Source organism: Thalassophryne amazonica, chromosome 6 (genome assembly GCF_902500255.1).
Source record: "Thalassophryne amazonica chromosome 6, fThaAma1.1, whole genome shotgun sequence".
NCBI classification, from domain to species: Eukaryota; Metazoa; Chordata; class Actinopteri; order Batrachoidiformes; family Batrachoididae; genus Thalassophryne; species Thalassophryne amazonica.
In genome coordinates, this window is record NC_047108.1 from 100,426,362 (window position 1) to 100,444,448 (window position 18,087).

The 18,087-nt window shown below is 40.7% G+C and overlaps 1 protein-coding gene across 9 annotated transcripts in view; it reads left to right on the forward strand.

Moving 5' to 3' along the window:
- camta1a (calmodulin binding transcription activator 1a) overlaps window positions 1-18,087 on the forward strand; it is a 919,840-nt gene that overhangs the window by 845,618 nt on the left and 56,135 nt on the right. The window contains exon 1 of one of the 9 annotated variants that reach the window (XM_034172941.1): window positions 5,910-6,406. The exons of the other annotated variants lie outside the window; for them this stretch is intronic. Coding sequence (XP_034028832.1) covers window positions 6,388-6,406 — 19 coding nt within the window. The 5' untranslated portion in view covers window positions 5,910-6,387. Of the gene's footprint in view, window positions 1-5,909; window positions 6,407-18,087 lie in introns of those variants that run through there. 9 annotated transcript variants of the gene reach the window in all.

Here is an 18,087-nt window from a genome sequence, read left to right on the forward strand (position 1 = left end):
CATGCTTTTATGTCCAAAAGAATTGATGATTATACTATACGATTCTGTTTTACCACATGAGATGTGTTGAGATGTTTCAGAATGCCAGTTCATGTGAGGGCAGATTTTAAAGCACTGTTATTGACCTTCAAGGTACTGAGTCATTCCGCACCAGCTTACTGTAGGTCCTGAAGGTTAGGAAGAAACAGCAGGTAGTTGACCTTTTTATTTCATGCACTGATATTATGGAAAGTCAATAGAATTTTTTATGCTTTCTGCTGCCTACAATAATTGATGGTGGGTAATATTTATCTTCATATTTTAGGGCTCTAACAGGCCTATCACACCTTGAGGATTTAGCCAGCGTATGTCTGGTGTATGTCTTGTAACTTACTCATAAGTCAAAATACGTACACTAATGCTGTCCATTGATTGACTGAACAACTGAAAGCTGCAGTCATGCGAAAAGTTCAGACTGTTTCAGATATTAAAACCATACCTGTTTGTTTCAGTCGGCTTCATCATCACAGCCTGAAAAAAACTTGTCCACATAAAGCGTCCTGATTTTGAAAAATGGTGTCTGAAAATACTTTAGTTCGTTGTCGTGGCTGAAGAAACGTAGCGTCTTAAGAGATGTCCTTCTGTGTTTTTTCTGCTCTCGTTGTTTCTCAGCCTAAACCAGAGAACACCAGCGCTTTGTGCCACAACAAGAAAATTAACTTATTTTAAAAGTTGAAAGAGTCACAGCACCTCATTCATTCACGTGAGCGTTTACCAGACATCAGTTGATTCTTAAGCATTCTGCACACATTGAAAATAAATCCCATGAGCCACCAAGACAAAAATAAACTACAATAAAATTTAAAAATGTTTAATTACTCTGTTTGGACACCGTGCGGAGGGGAGAGGCTGTGTGAAAGTGTACGTGCACTCAGTGATGTGCTTGTCAACATTTATGCACTCTGCCTGTCAAACAAAAGGGTTCTGCCGGTGGTGGAAACACAAACAAAGCCAGACTTAACCATTCTGGCCCTTACCGTACTGACCCATACCAGACCGAACCAGACCGCTTGGTGGAAACGGGGCTGTCAGCATACCCTGATTAAATCGCCAAGGTGTGACAGGGCCCTAAGGTCATGGGATTGATTCCCACCTGTGGCCTTTCTGTGTGTAGTTTGCATGTTCTCTTTGTGTTTATGTGGGTTCTCTGCAGGTGCTCCGGCTTCCTCCCACATCTAAAGACATGCGTGTTTATAATTACGTTATAATAATAGGTGTGCGTGCGGGTGTGAATGTGTTTGTTTGTCTGTATGTGGCCCTGCGACAGGCTGGCATCCTGTCCGGGGTGTACCCCGCCTCATGGCCTATGACTGTTGGGATAGGCTCCAGTCCCAAGTGACCCTTAATTGGAGTAAGAGGTTGAAGATGAGTGAGTGAGTGTTTTAGGGCTTTGTCTTCTACTCTACACAAAGTGTTTGCAATCCAGGACATGGGCCACTTCCATAGTGTGGTGGATGCATTGATGTGTAGCATTGGGGCATGATCACAACAAGTGCCTCTCACAACAGCAGTGCAGCCGGTGGTTTGGCAGAATTTCTCAAATGATAGCTGTTATGTCTCTCATCTAATCCTGTTTACAACTAAATAATGTCATTGCCATTCAGCATACGTCGCTGTGCTAACCAATCCACCTCTTTTTTCTTCTTCTTTTTTTTTTTTTTTGCAGAACCAAGAAATCCAGGTTCAAAAATATTGATAAATGATAATCTGCAAATGAAGAACATTGCATTTTAGAGCGCATCCTTCGCTGTATTTTGAAGACCTTTTACATACACATATGCATAGGTTGTGGAGGGTGAGGGCGGAAGCATGAACAGAGTCTAGTTCAGACGTGGGTAATCATGTGGGCCAAGACACTGCAGGTTTTCCTGGCTACCAATCACATCAGCAGGTGATTTCAGTGATGATCAGGTGTTTATATTAAGGGAAGAAGCTCATCAGCAAACCCACCTAATGAGGTTCCAAGGAAAACCTGCATTGTCTTGACCCTCATTGCCCACCCCTGGTCTAATTGGAATGATTTCAGCTGGCAGAGATAATAAGGGTGCAATGCAAACAAACATTTTGGGCCTTTCCTTAGTGCAGGACTAACCAGCCATAAATTGAAGAACCAAGACAACATGTCTTTTTTTCCACCCCATTAACTGCTGAAGTGATTGGTGCAAGCTTAGGAAGAGAAGAGCATCTCAGTGCAACCACCTTCTGAGCTGATCACTGGAAAAAGACGTCTCCTTTTCATTCCTCATCATGGTGTGTGATTAAGGAGGCATCCCATAGTTCACTTTCAGCACCATGTGACAGTGGACAGTGACTCTGGGTCACTTCTGTAAATACAGTATGAGCTTTTATTTTATTCATTTATCTATTATTTTTAAAGGTATTACGGACAGCGAATCGCCCATACAGCCATGCCACTAGTGCCATGTGACCTCCCTTTCCAACTACTACTTCTAACTCCAAACAAATTGTCAACATGGCAGACATAAGGGTGATACTTTATCACTGAGCATTTTTCAGGAGAAGAAAAACTATAAAAATAATTCTAAACATTGCCATTAATGAGCAACATTTTCATGCAAAACTAAGAATTTATTCATCAGTGCTAAATTCCCAGCCATTAGGAAAGTCCAGTAGGAAGTCTCCTCTACGTAGGTGAAATCTAGCTTTACTAGTCTTGTGTTCAAGCCCCAAACTGGTACAGAAAATGAAGTCAAAGTTGAGTTGCAATTCCTCTTCCTTGAATAGCTTCTTGAGGCTGTCTCCAAAAATAAGTCAATCTTCATAGACTATGATGTTAAAATGTACAACTTTACAGTAAAATATATGTAAAAATAATATGTGTCTTTTACTTTGTTTTCTGTTTTGGAGTGAGCAGTGATCATGGACAGCGGTGTGCAGTGACTGTGTGCAGGGGAGTGGGGGAAGATTAGCACAGTGAGGCACACAGCAGCTCTGTGAGGTGCACAGTGACTCCATGAGGCACACAGCTCTGCTTATCACTCTGGCAAAAACACGGCTATCATACACGTGTATGATGTCTCCATAGCCAAAGTAGATATATTGGACATGCAGGTTGGATATTTAGTGATAGGGACCTAACATTTTCTGAGCAGAAGCCTCCTTCTGATTCTCCTCTGCAACATAAAACTCATGAAAAGCATCTTGCCCTCTTCAACAGAAGACAGTTTTGAGATGTTAACATTTTAGTTTTGTGGAAGAGTGTTAGTACATAGGCTGTATGGAGTATTTGTGTACATGCCCCCAAGCACTTCTGTCATGGGTGGGGTCTGTATTCAGGTATAGTCAGCACTAACCATAGACTAAGGTGCTATGGTCTGTGTTTAGGGAGACGAAGGCCCGGCGGCATGGGCCTGCTACTGGACTATATATATACGAAAATATATAGAGATGTGGAACAGTCAATATGAAGCTTGTGTCTGGGCCTCACCATATTGGCAGCAGAGAGTGTGCTGATTCACAATGAAATCATTATTGCATAAAGGTGTAGAGTGTGGGTGGCTCACTCAGTGTGTGAAAAAGAAGTCTAAACACGGCCCTCTGTTAGAGTCAACTACCTAAGCTAACAGACAAATTTTGTTTTAGATGTTTACTAAATCATATTTTTTGGGCAATGCACAGTGGTTCTCTTAATGATTTACTTTGGTGTGGACATTAAAAGTTATGAGCCGCTTATTTTCTCAGTAATCACTAAAAGTGCTAATTCCCATTAGCATACAACATTAAATCAGACAAGAATTTCACTCAGCACGATTATTGCAGCAGAGACATCTTAGATGATCCGTTAGGACGTTTCACCACACAACAAGCCGTATTATTACAGGTGTTTGTAATAAAATACTCCAAGCAAAACAGACACAGCGTCTGTAACAGTTACCTGCCGCATTGAGCCGCCTCTGAGCTACAGTAACAGTGAGAGGCGGCGATGCTCAACTCAACCACTGTTACTGTTATGGAAATACGTCCTCACATTTACAGAACTTTATGGCTTAAGATGTCTTAGTGGTGGTGGCCAAGTGCTTAGTGTGCTTAGTTTCAGTGCAGAAGCTTTCTGGTTCAAACTCCACCATTGCCACATTTCTCTATGTAATGTGGAGTTGCGTCAGGAAGGGCATCCAGTGTAAAACTTGTGCCAATTTAATATGCAGATCCACCTCAGATTTGCTGTTATGACCCCAAGTGCAAACAAGAGAGTAACCAAAAGAACTTTTTATGGCTTAAGATGTCTTACACTACGATGTTAGAAAAAAAAACATCCCCCATACAGTTGTCATGGAGGAGGCAACTTTCTGTAGAGACCAGAACCATTTTTTGGCCAGTCAAGGAACTGCAACTTTTTACACTTCGGGTAAGGCTTCATCTGACCCCACCAAAGTTTACCGCTTGGCACTAACCAACTGATATACAACAGTATGAAACACATGTTTTGACTGCTGTTGTAATAAATTGTGTACAATTTACTTATTTTTCGAAGAGGCACAAATTTGGGTCATAAATCGACAATGTGAGACTGGCTTTAATAAAACGCCCAAACCAGTCTTCCCCACGCGCCGCCTTTTTTCGTCATTTATGGATTGGCTGGGAGCTAGGCAGAGTGAGACACTACCAAAATGGTGACATTTGGGCTGCCCTATTAGAGCTTTAAAACTCTTCAGAAAACCTATGGGTGATGTCACAGAGGTTTTGTGTCAGTCTGTGTCCATTAATCCATGGAGCCATTGTTTTGTAAAGTTAGCCTGAGGTGTTTTCTTTGTAAGCATATGAGTGTTTGGAGATGGAAGCTCGTATTGCTTATTGCACTGACAAGGAAATCAGGTCACACTAAACTTCATGATAGATAAATTGACAGAGCAGTCGCCTGTCTGTGCATTTGATTCTGAGGTATGAGTTAGTGTCAAAGTGCCCCCGCGCACGAACTCCTCACCCTTGAGGAGCTTTGCCTCATAAACTGACACCACAGAAATGTGGAATAAAGGTGTAAAATGAAAACGTTTTGAAAGAAAATATATTATTTAAAAAGAAATGTTAGGATTTGCTTCTTAATTTTTTAATTCCCCATAATAACAAATCCCCTTCCGTCTGTTTTGTCGACTAACTTTTACAGTAGTGCAGACCGTAATCACTTGGAAGTGTTGTAGGTGTAAGTGGAGGCAAAATATCAATAATCCACAATAGTGTAATAGAACAGCTGCTGCACCTTTCAGGGAAGAATAAACATCTTTAGTAAGTCACCTTCAAAACCTTTGTTTGACAAAATCCAATTGTGCAAACTGACACTAGTTAACCCCTGCAGACTGCGATCCATTTTCTCAGTTGAAAAGGTTGAGCTGTGCAGCTCTGCGAGTTTCTCCTCCGGTGGAAGACTCGCTGTGCTATGATGTGCTAATGGCACAGCTGCCTGCCTGCCTGCCTTGATTTGTCATAATGCAGAGTGGGGGAAGGGGAGCTTTTTCCTCTGCAGCACTGCAGGTACGGAGCCATGGGCAGGACAGAGACGCTCTCGGATCTGTGCAATTCTCGTCCGCCCCAATAAGTCCCAGAATGTGTTTTCGAGCCAACAGAGGGAGGAGGAGGAACAAAAAAAATCACAGCCCCGCATAGCGGCAGACTAACGGCAGGCTGCAGACCAGCGCGGGAAACGGCAGTCCATATAGTAACAATGCAGGAGTGGGCAGTGGGCGTGTTTGGGTAAACATGGAAAACTACCGCAAACAGGTTTTACTTCAGACCGTGCGAGAGAACAAACTGCTTTACGCACTTGCTCCAGCGACAGACCCCAGCAGAAGAGTGCGCGCTCTCTACATTTAATTAATATTAATTAGAATAAACAGGGCTCGTAATGGTTCCAAAAAGCAGGCTTCAAACGGGAATTAGTGCGTCTGTTTACTGGAGCGGGTGTCATTTTACTGCAGGCTGCGATAACAGCGACTACTAGAAACACCAGGAAAGCGTGTGTGTGTCGGAGAGAGAGAGAGGAGTGAAAGAAATGAAGAGGAGGACGAGGAGGCTGTTAGAGGAAGAAGAATAGTGCGCTCTCTCGCTCTCTCTCCCTCTCCCCTCACGTCGTTCTTTTCCCTCACTTTGTTCTATTGTTGACGGCTCCTCTGTTGAGACCGAGAGTCTGTCTACACACCAAGGATATATATTTGAATTTTTCCACTCAGTAGCCGTTGCACTGTGGCGGCCAAACTGCAGTTTGAGTGACATGCGCGCGTGCGCGCTCGGACTTCTTTGGGTCAGGATGGCCGTTAATGACACCTGCATTTGCTAAAAGACAAAAGAGACAGTTATTTTTTTCCTTTCTGTCTTTCTTTGAGGTGGACTGTGCCAATGGAAAATAATATAGAAGGTTAGATGTGTTAACTTCCCTCTGTGTCTGTAGTGCTGCTGTGTTGTTTTATGTGCCTCTTTTTGTGTGTGGGGAGAAGTTAAAGTTGCACGTTTCTTCAAACAAGCCGCATGTTGACTTACTGTGTGCTTTTAATAGTGCCAGCGTGTCTGTGTTGTAGCGGACTTTTGCAGAGATGGTCTCTTTATGAATTCTCTTGTGGTCTATCTCACGGTTTCTTTTAAGTTATTTCATGTGGATCTGCCTGATTGCAGAGTTGACATTTAGCCAAGTACTGATTGTGGCATGATATAGTGAATAAAGGTATTAGATTTCTAGTTATCCACTGTTTCTTGACTGGTTGGACCCTTATTAGCCGTTTTTTGCTTTAGCAACTTGAGATGTGCTCAGAAGGACATCTGCGAGTGGCATTCACGTGTTGTTCAAAGTAGTTGCTCACTCAGCCACACTGGAGAGTTGTAGCTGCGTGGCTGTGCGCTGGCTCGATTATCAGATTATATTTTCTCAGCGGTGTTGTTTCAGTTATAGATCTGTCCTCATTAACTGTACGGGGAAAAAACTTACAATGAGGTGAAAGGAAAATGAACAGCAGCCCGTGGTGCTGCAGCGGAGCGTTTCAGCACCTCCCATCTGTGGACAGCGACAGCATTTAGTTTGCAAACTGTTAAAAGTGAGAAGTTTCACCACAAACTGTACGTTTATCTACCTGTTGCTCTTCTGTAATGCTTGGACTTTGCCAGAGCAACGATTATTTTCCCTGCATCTTTCAGACTTTTAAAAAGATTGTCACAGTAAAGAACCCAATTCAGGACAACAAAGTGGTTTTGTTTTTTTGCTGTCTATTTTGAAAGAATCTTGGGGGGACTGTTCTGTTTGTTCGTTTGTTTGTTTATTAATTTAATGTAAAACTTTTTTAACTCTTGTATCTTAACTTCATAAAACAATTCTTTCACTGTACTAATGTTAATAGTAAAAGCTTCACATATGTCATACAACCCCAATTCCAATGAAGTTGGGATGTTGTGTAAAATGAAAATAAAAACAGTACAATGATTTGCAAATCCTCTTCAACCAATATTCAATTGAATACACCACAAAGACAAGATATTTAATGTTCAAACTGATAAACTTTATTGTTTTTGTGCAAATATTTGCTCATTTTGAAATGGATGCCTGCAACACGTTTCAAAAAGCTGGGACAGTGGTATGTTTACCACTGTGTTATATCACCTTTCCTTCTAACAACACTCAGTAAGCGTTTGGGAACTGAGGACACCAATTGTTGAAGCTTTGTAGGTGGAATTCTTTTCCATTCTTGCTTGATGTACAACTTCAGTTGTTCAACAGTCCGGCATCTCCGTTGTCGTATTTTGCGCTTCATAATGTGCCACACATTTTCAATGGGCGACAGGTCTGGACTGCAGGCAGGCCAGTATAGTACCCGCACTCTTTTACTACGAAGCCACGCTGTTGTAACATGTGCAGAATGTGGCTTGGCATTGTCTTGCTGAAATAAGCAGGGACTTCCTTGAAAAAGGTGTTGCTTGGATGGCAGCATGTGTTGCTCCAAAACCAGGATGTACTTTTCAGCATTGATGGTGCCATCACAAAAGTGTAAGTTGCCCATGCCATGAGCACTAACACACCCCCCATACCATCACAGATGCTGGCTTTTGAACTTTGCGCTGGTAACAAGCTGGATGGTCTTTTTCCTCTTTTGCCCGGAGGACACAATGTCCATGATTTCCAAAAACAATTTGAAATGTGGACTCATCAGACCACAACACACTTTTGCACTTGCGGCTGTCCATTTCAAATGAGCTCAGGCCCAGAGAAGGCGGCGGTGTTTCTGGATGTTGTTGATGTATGGCTTTCACTTTGCATGGTAGAGTTTTAACTTGCACTTATAGATGTAGTGACGAACTGTGTTAACTGACAGTGGCTTTCTGAAGTGTTCCTGAGCCCACACGGTAAGATCCTTTACACAATGATGTCGGTTTTTAATCCAGTGCCGCCTGAGGGATCGATGATGGTTTTTGGTTGTGCTGCTTACTTGTAGAAAGTTCTCTAGGTTCTCTGAATCTTCTGATTACATTATGGACTGTAGATGATGGAATCCCCAAATTCCTTGTAGTTGAACGTTGAGAAACATTGTTCTTAAACTGTTGACTATTTTTTTCACGCAGTTGTATACAAAGTGGTGATCCTCGCCCCATCTTTGCTTGTGAACGGGTGAGCCTTTTGGGGATGCTCCTTTTATATCCAATCATGACACTCACCTGTTTCCAATTAGGTGTTCTTTGAGCATTTATCAACTTTGTCAGTCTTTTGTTGCCCCGGCCCAACTTTTTTGAAACGTGTTTCAAGCATCCATTTCAAAATGAGCAAATATTTACACAAAAACACCAAGGTCTATCAGTTTGAACATTAAATATCTTGTCTTTGTGATGTATTCAATTGAATCTATGTTGAAGAGGATTTTAAAATCATTGTATTCTCTTTTTATTTACATTTTACACAATGTCCCAGCTACACTGGAATTGGAGTTGTAATTGCAGAGGAAATCTTGATTTTTAAAAACATTAACAGCTATACAAAAAAAATGGCAAAAAGTGTAATATAAATATTAGGCTTGCATGAAGTGGTGGTGGTATTTTGATAAAACATGTATAAATTCTATGTAATATTTTATAATTCCAATAGTGACATTAAATTGAGTTAGGTAATTATAATGACAGCATTATTAGAAGTTGCAACTAAACAAATACTGATGGCATCACCTGTGTACTCACAATCATAACAGCACGAGCAGTAGCATCATTGGGGTTAGTAACAGTGACCTTAAAATGTTTATATTTTGTACAAGAAAGTGTTGATCACTCCAGGCCACTTAAACAGAAAGAGACCATTAAGGAGAAACTCCATACTGTTACTGTTTTATATTATTCAGTACATGAATTGATTGCTTTGGGGAATTTTTATATTTTTTTGAGAAATATAGCAATTAATTGATAAACCTTAAAGCTACAGTGTGTAGGCTTTAGGAGTGTTTATCAACAGAAAGGGAATATAGCATTCATTGGTCTATAATGACCAGTCAATGAATCAGTCAGTTTTTATGAGTTTTAATTGACCCCTTAATATCATCATCGTGCTGGGCTGCCATGTTGCACTGCCATGTTAATGCAGTAGCCCAAAAGTGACATACTTAGCCCAGTTTGCATTTCGCAACACGGTCATTAGAGTGACGAAAAAAGAAGAATAATCATCGGTTGGTCTGTTATACACTGTCTACTGGTTGCTAGTACAGTATAACAAGTTTGAGAACCCTCTTTTATGTGAGATGGTGGATCATACGTATTACTTTTCACAAGAGCAGGCACAGGGAGCATGAATCCCTGTCACTAAAGTGGCAGAAACATAAAGGGAAGCTAAATCATGGCTGGCGACAGATTCATGCAATCTGCAACATCACCACTAGATAGCATTAAATCCTACACACTGTAGCTTTCAACATGAAAATAATCTAAAGTAAAATGTTACAAAGACATACACAGATGGGTGACAGATGAATGGAAAAGCCAACATAATGCGTGATATGAAGGTGCTGGACCATTAAAACACCTTATTTATACATTGGCATTGATTCTGTAAGTAAAACTCTACTGGAAACTCAAAGTGGTGTTGGACAACACTGCCCGACACGTCCATCCAACATTTCCAATAGGTGTTCAGTTGGGTTGAGATCTGGTGACTGTGACACAATTTACTTCACTTTCATACAAATCAAACCATTTAATGGCCCCTCCTGCCAGACAGATGTGGGCATTGTTATAGTATCTTTGAAGACACCACTCCCATCAGGATAGTTTTCATTATAGGATAAAGGGGACCCACTTAGAACAACTTTGAATTGCAGTGATCCGTCTGTCTAAGAGACCAAATGTACTCTAACTCGGCCAGCAAAATGCAGCCACAGCATGTCAGACACCAGATCCCCTCACTGTCAGGGTCCAACATTCACAGTGTTTTTCCCTGTGATTTGTTACCATATATCCCTTTATTTAGTGCAGTCTAATGTCATACTCATACAATGAACTGTGCTGTTCTGTTTGTTTGAGTGTTGAGTTTTTGTTGGACTTTGAAGGAGGATTGGAGTCAACCCTGGAGAGTTTTGAAGTTGTGGTTTGTGGTGTGTATTTGATTGCTTTATGTCATGCATTAGTCCACAGCTGTTTATGTTGGGAGGTGAAATGTGCATTATGCCTTTCACCTCTGTGGTAACAGACGTCTTTTTGTTTGCAAAAACACAGGGAGATAATGTATTTTTTTTCTCTCTTTTGAGCTAATTGCAAAGGAAGATAAAATTCAGCTTTACTTTTCCTTGTTGTGTTGGTGTCTGAGTGGGATTTTCAAATTCTCTAGTGTGATGGTTCAGTCGCAGTTCATGCTCTTCACCATGTTTCTGTCCATGTTAAGTCTCAGCACTTTATGACGGCTCACTCTCGTGTTAGATTGCCGTTGTTGGTACAATATGCTGTAGCATTTGTCAAAAGACCAAAAGTGTTTTCAAGTTCTGTGTTCAAAAAGAATGCCCAGATACAGAAAACCCCATGAATGTGTTTAGCCTATCGGTGTGCTATTACTATTATTGGAAAATTTGGGAGACATCTTGTCTCCTGGGATGTGGTGTTTTATATCAGACCAATTCATCTTTGAAATTGTTTGTCTCTTCCTGTCTTTGCACTCCTGCCTGCTGCTGATTTGTCACAGAGCATGTAGTCATTTATGCAAATGTGGAGGCCAGTGATATGTGTTTTTATTTAAACACCTATAAGAAATGTTTTGAAATGTCCTAGTTTTCAAGACAGAAAGTCAGTTGTCTGCAGTGAACTGTGTGTGTGTGTGCGCGCGCAACACACAAACGTTGCTCTTCTGCATTATGTCACTATGAGTTGAAAGATATGCACTCAGTCATCATTCTGTACATTCTGTTATCTCTCATACATGCGCAAATGAATGTATTCAATTACTGACCTGTTGCTTGGCATGTAGCAGGGTCAAAGGTTAAAATAGGTCATTTTCATGAAAAACACTAAGTCAGTTAAAAAAAACTGCTCTGCTGAGATGAAGTAATGTGGTCAAAGTTCAAAGCAAATATTCCCATTCATTTTCAGGAAAAATGCTTAATCGGTGCATATTGACGGTTTTCATTTGTGAGTGATTTTAGATCAGGATCTAGCTGCTCTCTAACCTCACTAGTTACTGAGATCTAAATAGTGGGTGGATTTTGATGTTTTTGAATGTTACCATGGTAATACTTCAGTTTCTGAGGAAGTGTTCTATTAGAGCTTATAGAAAAATCTCCCAAACAAATTGACACCAATACTCAGATTATACCCCCTGAGATGTCCACTTGATGAATGGACAGCTGGAATCCTGTGCACTAGACCTTCTTTAAACACTTTGTCTTTATTGTGACGTGTCATATACAGTGCATCCAGAAATTATTCACAGCACACTTTTTATTTATTCACACTTTTTCCACATTTTTTATGTTACAGCCTTATTCCAAAATGGATGAAATTCACTTTTTTCCCCAAACGTCTGCATACAATACCCCATAATGACAATGTGAATTTTTTTTTTGAGATTTCTGAAAATGTATTAAAAATAATAATAATAATAAAAAAAACTAAGAAATCACATGTACATAAGTATCCACAGCCTTTCCCATGAAGCTCAGGTGTATCCTTTTTCCACTGATCATCCTTGAGATGTTTCTGCAGCTTAACTGGAGTCCACCTGGGGTAAATTCAGTTGATCTGACATAATTTAGAACGGCACACACCTGTCTACATATAAGGTCCCGCAGTTGACAGTGCATGTCAGAGCACAAACCAAGTATGAAGTCAAAGGAGTTGTCTGTAGACCTCCAAGACAAGACTGTCATCAGGCATAAATCTGAGGAAGGGTACAGAAGCATTTCTGCTGCTTTGAAGGTCCGAAAGAGCACAGTGGCCTCCATCTTCTTTAAATCGAGAAGTTCAGATCCAAAAGGCTCTTCCTAGAGCTGGCCACCCGTCTAAATTGCACGATCGGGGGAGAAGGGCCTTAGTCGGGGAGGTGACCAAGAACCAATGGTCACTCTGTCAGAGCTCCAGCATTCCTCTGTGGAGAGAGGAGAACCTTCCAGAAGGACAACCATCTCTGCAGCAAAACACCCATCTGTGTGTTAGAGCAGACAGACGGAGTTTACCAAAAGGCACCTGAAGGACTCTCAGACCATGAGAAACAAAATTCTCTGGTGTGATGAGACAAAGATTGAACTCTTTGGTGTGAATGCCAGGTGTCACCATCTCTACAGTGAAGCATGTTGGTGGCAGCATCATGCTGTGGGGATGTTTGTCAGCAGCAGGAACTGGGAGACTAGTCAGGATGGAGGGAAAGATGAATGCAACAATGTACAGAGACATCCTGGATGAAAATGGCAATTCATCTTTCAGCAGGACAATGACCTTAAGCACACAGCCAAGATATCAAAGGAGTGGCTTCAGGACAACTCCTTGAATGTCCTTGAGTTGTCCATCCAGAGCTCAGACCTGAATCCAATTGAACATCTCTGGAGAGATCTGAAAATGGCTGTGCACCGACACTCCTCATCCAACCTGATGAAGATTGAGAGGTGCTGCAAAGAGGAATGGGCAAAATTGCCCAGTGATAGGTGCACCAAGCTTGTAGGCACATATTCAAGAAGAACTGAGGCTTTAACTGCTGCCAAAGGTGCATCAACAAAGTATTGAGCAAAGGGTGTGAATACTTATGTACGTTTGATTTTAGTTTTCTATTTTTTATGAATTTGCAGAAATTTCACAAAAAAAATATTTTCATGTTGTCATTATGAGGTGTTGTGTTGAGGGGGAAAAATGAATTTACTCCATTTTGGAATCACACTGTATCATAAAAAAAATGTGTAAAAAGTGAAGCACTGTGAATACCTTCTAGATGCCATGTAAGTTTGATACTGAAGATGCATTCATAGTGATACTTATAACTGGAATAGTTCCAGCTGGTTCAGAGCTACTTATTTCACACTAATAGCAATATATCAGTTAGATATTGTAACCTGTAATTGCTGGTATGAAATTGATGCATATGGATGACAGTTATTTGTAGAGATGTTGGAACGTAGTGCACATTCATTTTTGATAAAAGAACTCATAACATCCCTCGACATTGTGCATATTTTTGTCCACATATCAAACTTGTGTGTGGATGAAAAGAGACCATAAAAATATTAGCTTCTGGCCATGCAGGATGTCTGTTATTGTGTTGTTAACTTTTAGGACAGATGAAATGGGAAACGGGTTTTACAGCAGTGAAATCAGTAATTAAACCAATATATGCAGGAATCTGTAGTGTTTATGTTTGTTGTAGCTTGTAGCCTCCTCTGTGGACATTACGTATAGTTTAGGGTTTTTTTTGGTTTGTTTTTGTTTTAATAAGTGCTCCATTTTAAACACACAACTCCAAAACATGCAGGTCATGTCATCTGGAAGCTGTAAATTGTCTCCTAGTCTTACTGTAAATGTTTGCCCATCAGCCTTGTGATGGATTGTCTGCTGCATCTCTTCAGAATGAAAACAGCTTTTTGCTCCTCCCAATGACCCTGAAAATGAAAGATTTTCTATGGAATGGATGGATAGAGGCTTAAAATACATTCAGTGTGATCATTTGAAAAAACTACACAAGACAGATGTCTGTACTGCATATACTACTGTGTTGGTTACTATTAGTTGTTGCAAATCTTCTGTTATGCAAAAAGGAAGGTGAAAACTGTTAAGTAGAAGAGAATTTGCCTCTCGAACAGCACACAGCTCTGTGTCTCAGTTGTGGGTGCTGCAGCCATATGGCCCAGCCCCTTTTTCAGTATGGTCACAATTATCAGCCCCTGTTAGTCACTTCATACACAGACCAAAGTTAGGCTGGCCTCCACCCTTTAGCTGGGTAACGTGGAAAGGTGACAGGCAGCAGAGATAAACATTGATTGACAGGAACCCAGCAGCAAGTTTAGAACTGATGGAGTCACAAAGATGTCACACTTCCATCTTTAATTCAGTGGAGTAAAAAATGATCATATTAATCATTACACCTCCATTTTCAGAGCTCATAACTAATTGGACAAATTAAATACTGTATTAGGATTAATGTTCATACAAACCACCACTTTTACAGACAGTTTTCTTTAGGCAAGTCAGGGGATTGGTAAATGACAATCAATCACTGAGAAACATAAACAGTATGGTATTGTATGGTAAATGGTAAGTCTCACGACTCCATTGTGGTGGTGTGTGGTAAGTCACTCAGTTTTTGAAAAAATACCTATCCCACTGAGGAGCATGTATCGTAGTGGGATTACTACTAAGTGGGATTATTAGTCCTTGGACAAGACGTTTTATCTGCACTGTCCGAGTCGTCCCAGCTCTAAATGACTACACTATGTAACAAATTTTTATTTTTGTTTTGTTCCTGGGTACACAGTGTGTTTTCCTAACCTATTATGCCTTAAATAAATAGAAAATAGTTGTTATTCCACAGAAACTTTGCTTCTGTGATCAGGACAATGATATGTTGAAATTTGTCTGTTTTCAAGAATATTCTCGATTCGCCTTCACTACTACTGAGTAGTCTTCTAGAATATTCTTTAACTGCTAGAACTGTCCAGAATTTTCTAGAAGTTTCCAGAATTATCTAGAAATGTCAAGAAACTTTTAGAACTTTCTAGAACGTAAAAAAAAAAAAAAAATCAAAGTTTGTGCTGAATGTAGTCATTTTTCCATAGACTTTAGACATAAGCAGTTGAAATATAACACTTACAAGCCAGGAACAAAAATTGTGTTACATAGTGTTATTGGCCTTGGCTGGAGGAGTAACCTGATTCAGAGTGGCGTCTCATCCAGAAGGAGTCATAGAATTTGGGACTAAGCAGCAGTGGTCCTCAGGGCCTATAAAGTATTTACTGTATTGGCCTGAATGTAACATGTACCTGATTATAATACACTTCCTCCTTGTTTTAAAGACATGTTTTTGTAAAAAGTACTTTTCAAAATCCAAATCTTAAAATATTTATTTGAAAATAATGGTTAAACAAAAAGACACATGCGGGGGGGGTGGGGGGGGGTGGTCAGGGACAGGTGGGGTTGCAATAAGATTCTCAGATTATCATTTCAATTCTCCACAGGTGGAGCTTTCTGCACATGCTTTACCATGTAATGATGTCAAATTGCCAATGTATTCTAAGGATTTTTCAGACAGCCAAATATCCAAAGATTCCTCTGATTGTTGTTGTTGTCCATTCGGCTTCTCCCGTTTTGTGTTCGGGGTTGCCACAGCGGATACAACCAGATCCGAATTGGTAGCTGGCACAAGTTTTACGCCGGATGCCCTTCCTGACGCAACTCCAGTTTTACCTGGAGAAGCACACACAGCCGCTGGTGTTCCAAAGAGGTCTCCCATCCAAGTACTAACCAGGTCCCACATTGCTTAGCTTCTGAGATCTGACAGGATCAGGGTGACATAGAGCAGATCAGCTGTCAAACATTCCTCTGATGATCACAGTTAAATGCAACAGAAGCAGCGGTTCCTGATGACAAAGTGAAAATCTGTCTGAAGAACAATGAGACTGTGCATTATTTGTATACTATTACATGCTAGTTCTTGTGGTGATCTCTTAAAGTTGTATAAATAAATAATTGTGGTGCTAAAATGCAAGAAAATACCATTCGACACCTAAACTGTAAATTGTATCGTGATATCGTTATGTCGCTGAGTGAAGTGCACACCATTTGCATGTGTTCGGTGCTACCTGTTGTTGTGAATGCATGACATGTAAAAGTGTTGTTTGCGATCATAAGATGCTCCAACTTTTTTCAGATGAGTTTTTAAGAGGAGACAAATGTGATCATATTTTGGCCAATGCGGGACTTCCTCTGCTCTGGGCAGATGTACCATACAATACACAACATATGTATTTATATATATTATACACAATGTATGTATTTCTTAATGAGTGATGTACTGTAAATTTAGTCACATATTGAGTGACTTGGAAATGTTCATATATCCATTCCCTGATTTGTGTAACAAAAACTGCATGTAAAAATGATGACTTGTATGAATAAAAATCAGCTCAGATTGCTCCAGTTTGCTCCTCAAAATCCACAGCAGAAGAACTTTGTAACTGCATGCTTAGTTGGACTCTGTGCCATTGAGTGATGTGTGGGTTCACGTGGCTCTTGTCTCGCTCGTTTTCCCAAACTTCAGCCACATGCAGCAGGTGGAACACCTGCAGGAGCGTGCTGAGGAGCATTGGAATGAGGCTTTTAGCCGACTTGGCATCACTGTGCTTCTTCGGCATATTGCCGCAATGAAACTGAATGCGGTGCAGCAGGGTTTAATTGTGCGCACATCAGAGAAGAATGCTGTCACTCTCTATTAAGGATTACCATTAATCAAGATGGATCAACCCTCTCAGTTGCGACTTCCATGACATGAGGTGAAATGAGAGTGGTGCGTGATATTCATGGAAGATTTTTTGACAGCCAAAAACATGCTCCACTAAAATCACAAATATCCCGCACTATTAAGAAACCTTTTCAGATGTGTTAAGTCATGTTAAGAATGTCAGGAATGTTCCATGAATTACGCAAATATGACATTCTTAACACGTCTTGCCTATGTGTAAATGCAGCATTCAGCAGAAACATCATAGGTCCATGAAACTGAACTGAAAATTAACATGGAAATAAAAGTAATATTTAATAGGAGATTTCACACTGCTTACGAAAAGCAGAAAGTGGTTTGACCAGCCCTAAAACATCAAGATAGGGCCCATAGTACTATTCTTGTGTAATCCATCGTCAAGTCAAAGCATGACTAATGAATCTGTGATACGTTAACAGGACCCTAAATGATTCTTTAGCAAAACATGACAGTAGCTGCAGATTTGTAGGAGAGCATAAATATTGACTTGCCCTGCATTGGTCAAGTATGAAAACTGTGTGACAGGCTTCTTGCACTTTTTGACTTTGCTGCTTCAAGGATACAAAGAAAACTCTGAGTGTTTGCAGAAGTACCAGCATGCTGCCAAGACTTTATGGCTTCAGTAGTTGCTTGTTCCACTTATTGCTGACAGTTATGGCCAGGGCTAGATGAGCTGTCTTTCACTGCCCACTAACCTGACTGAAACACTCAATTCTCCTCAACATCTGCTTCGGTTGACCTCTCGCCTTACCTCTTATCTCAGTCACATCTTTCATGGTGTCTCATCTCACTTCAGCCTTGTACTGTCCTTACCTGTAATCTCTCCCGCTGTCTTCATCAGGCTGTTCTCACTCCCAGTGAGTGCCAATAAACCGCCTTGTCCTTCCTTTCTTTATACATGTGTGCATCAATCTGTTTCATGAGGAGCTGCCATCATGTCTTAGAGATTACACAGATCACCACGGCGCTCAGTGCACTCAGTGCCTATCTTACAGGCCCTCTGCTCTGACATGTATGTCCACAGAGAAGCACAGCTGTTGCGCCAGCAGGTACCGAAGCTGCTATTTGCTGTGGACTTGACCGTGTTTGTCTTTTCAGAACGTTTTATAACAAATATCTGACATAATATGCCTTGCTGA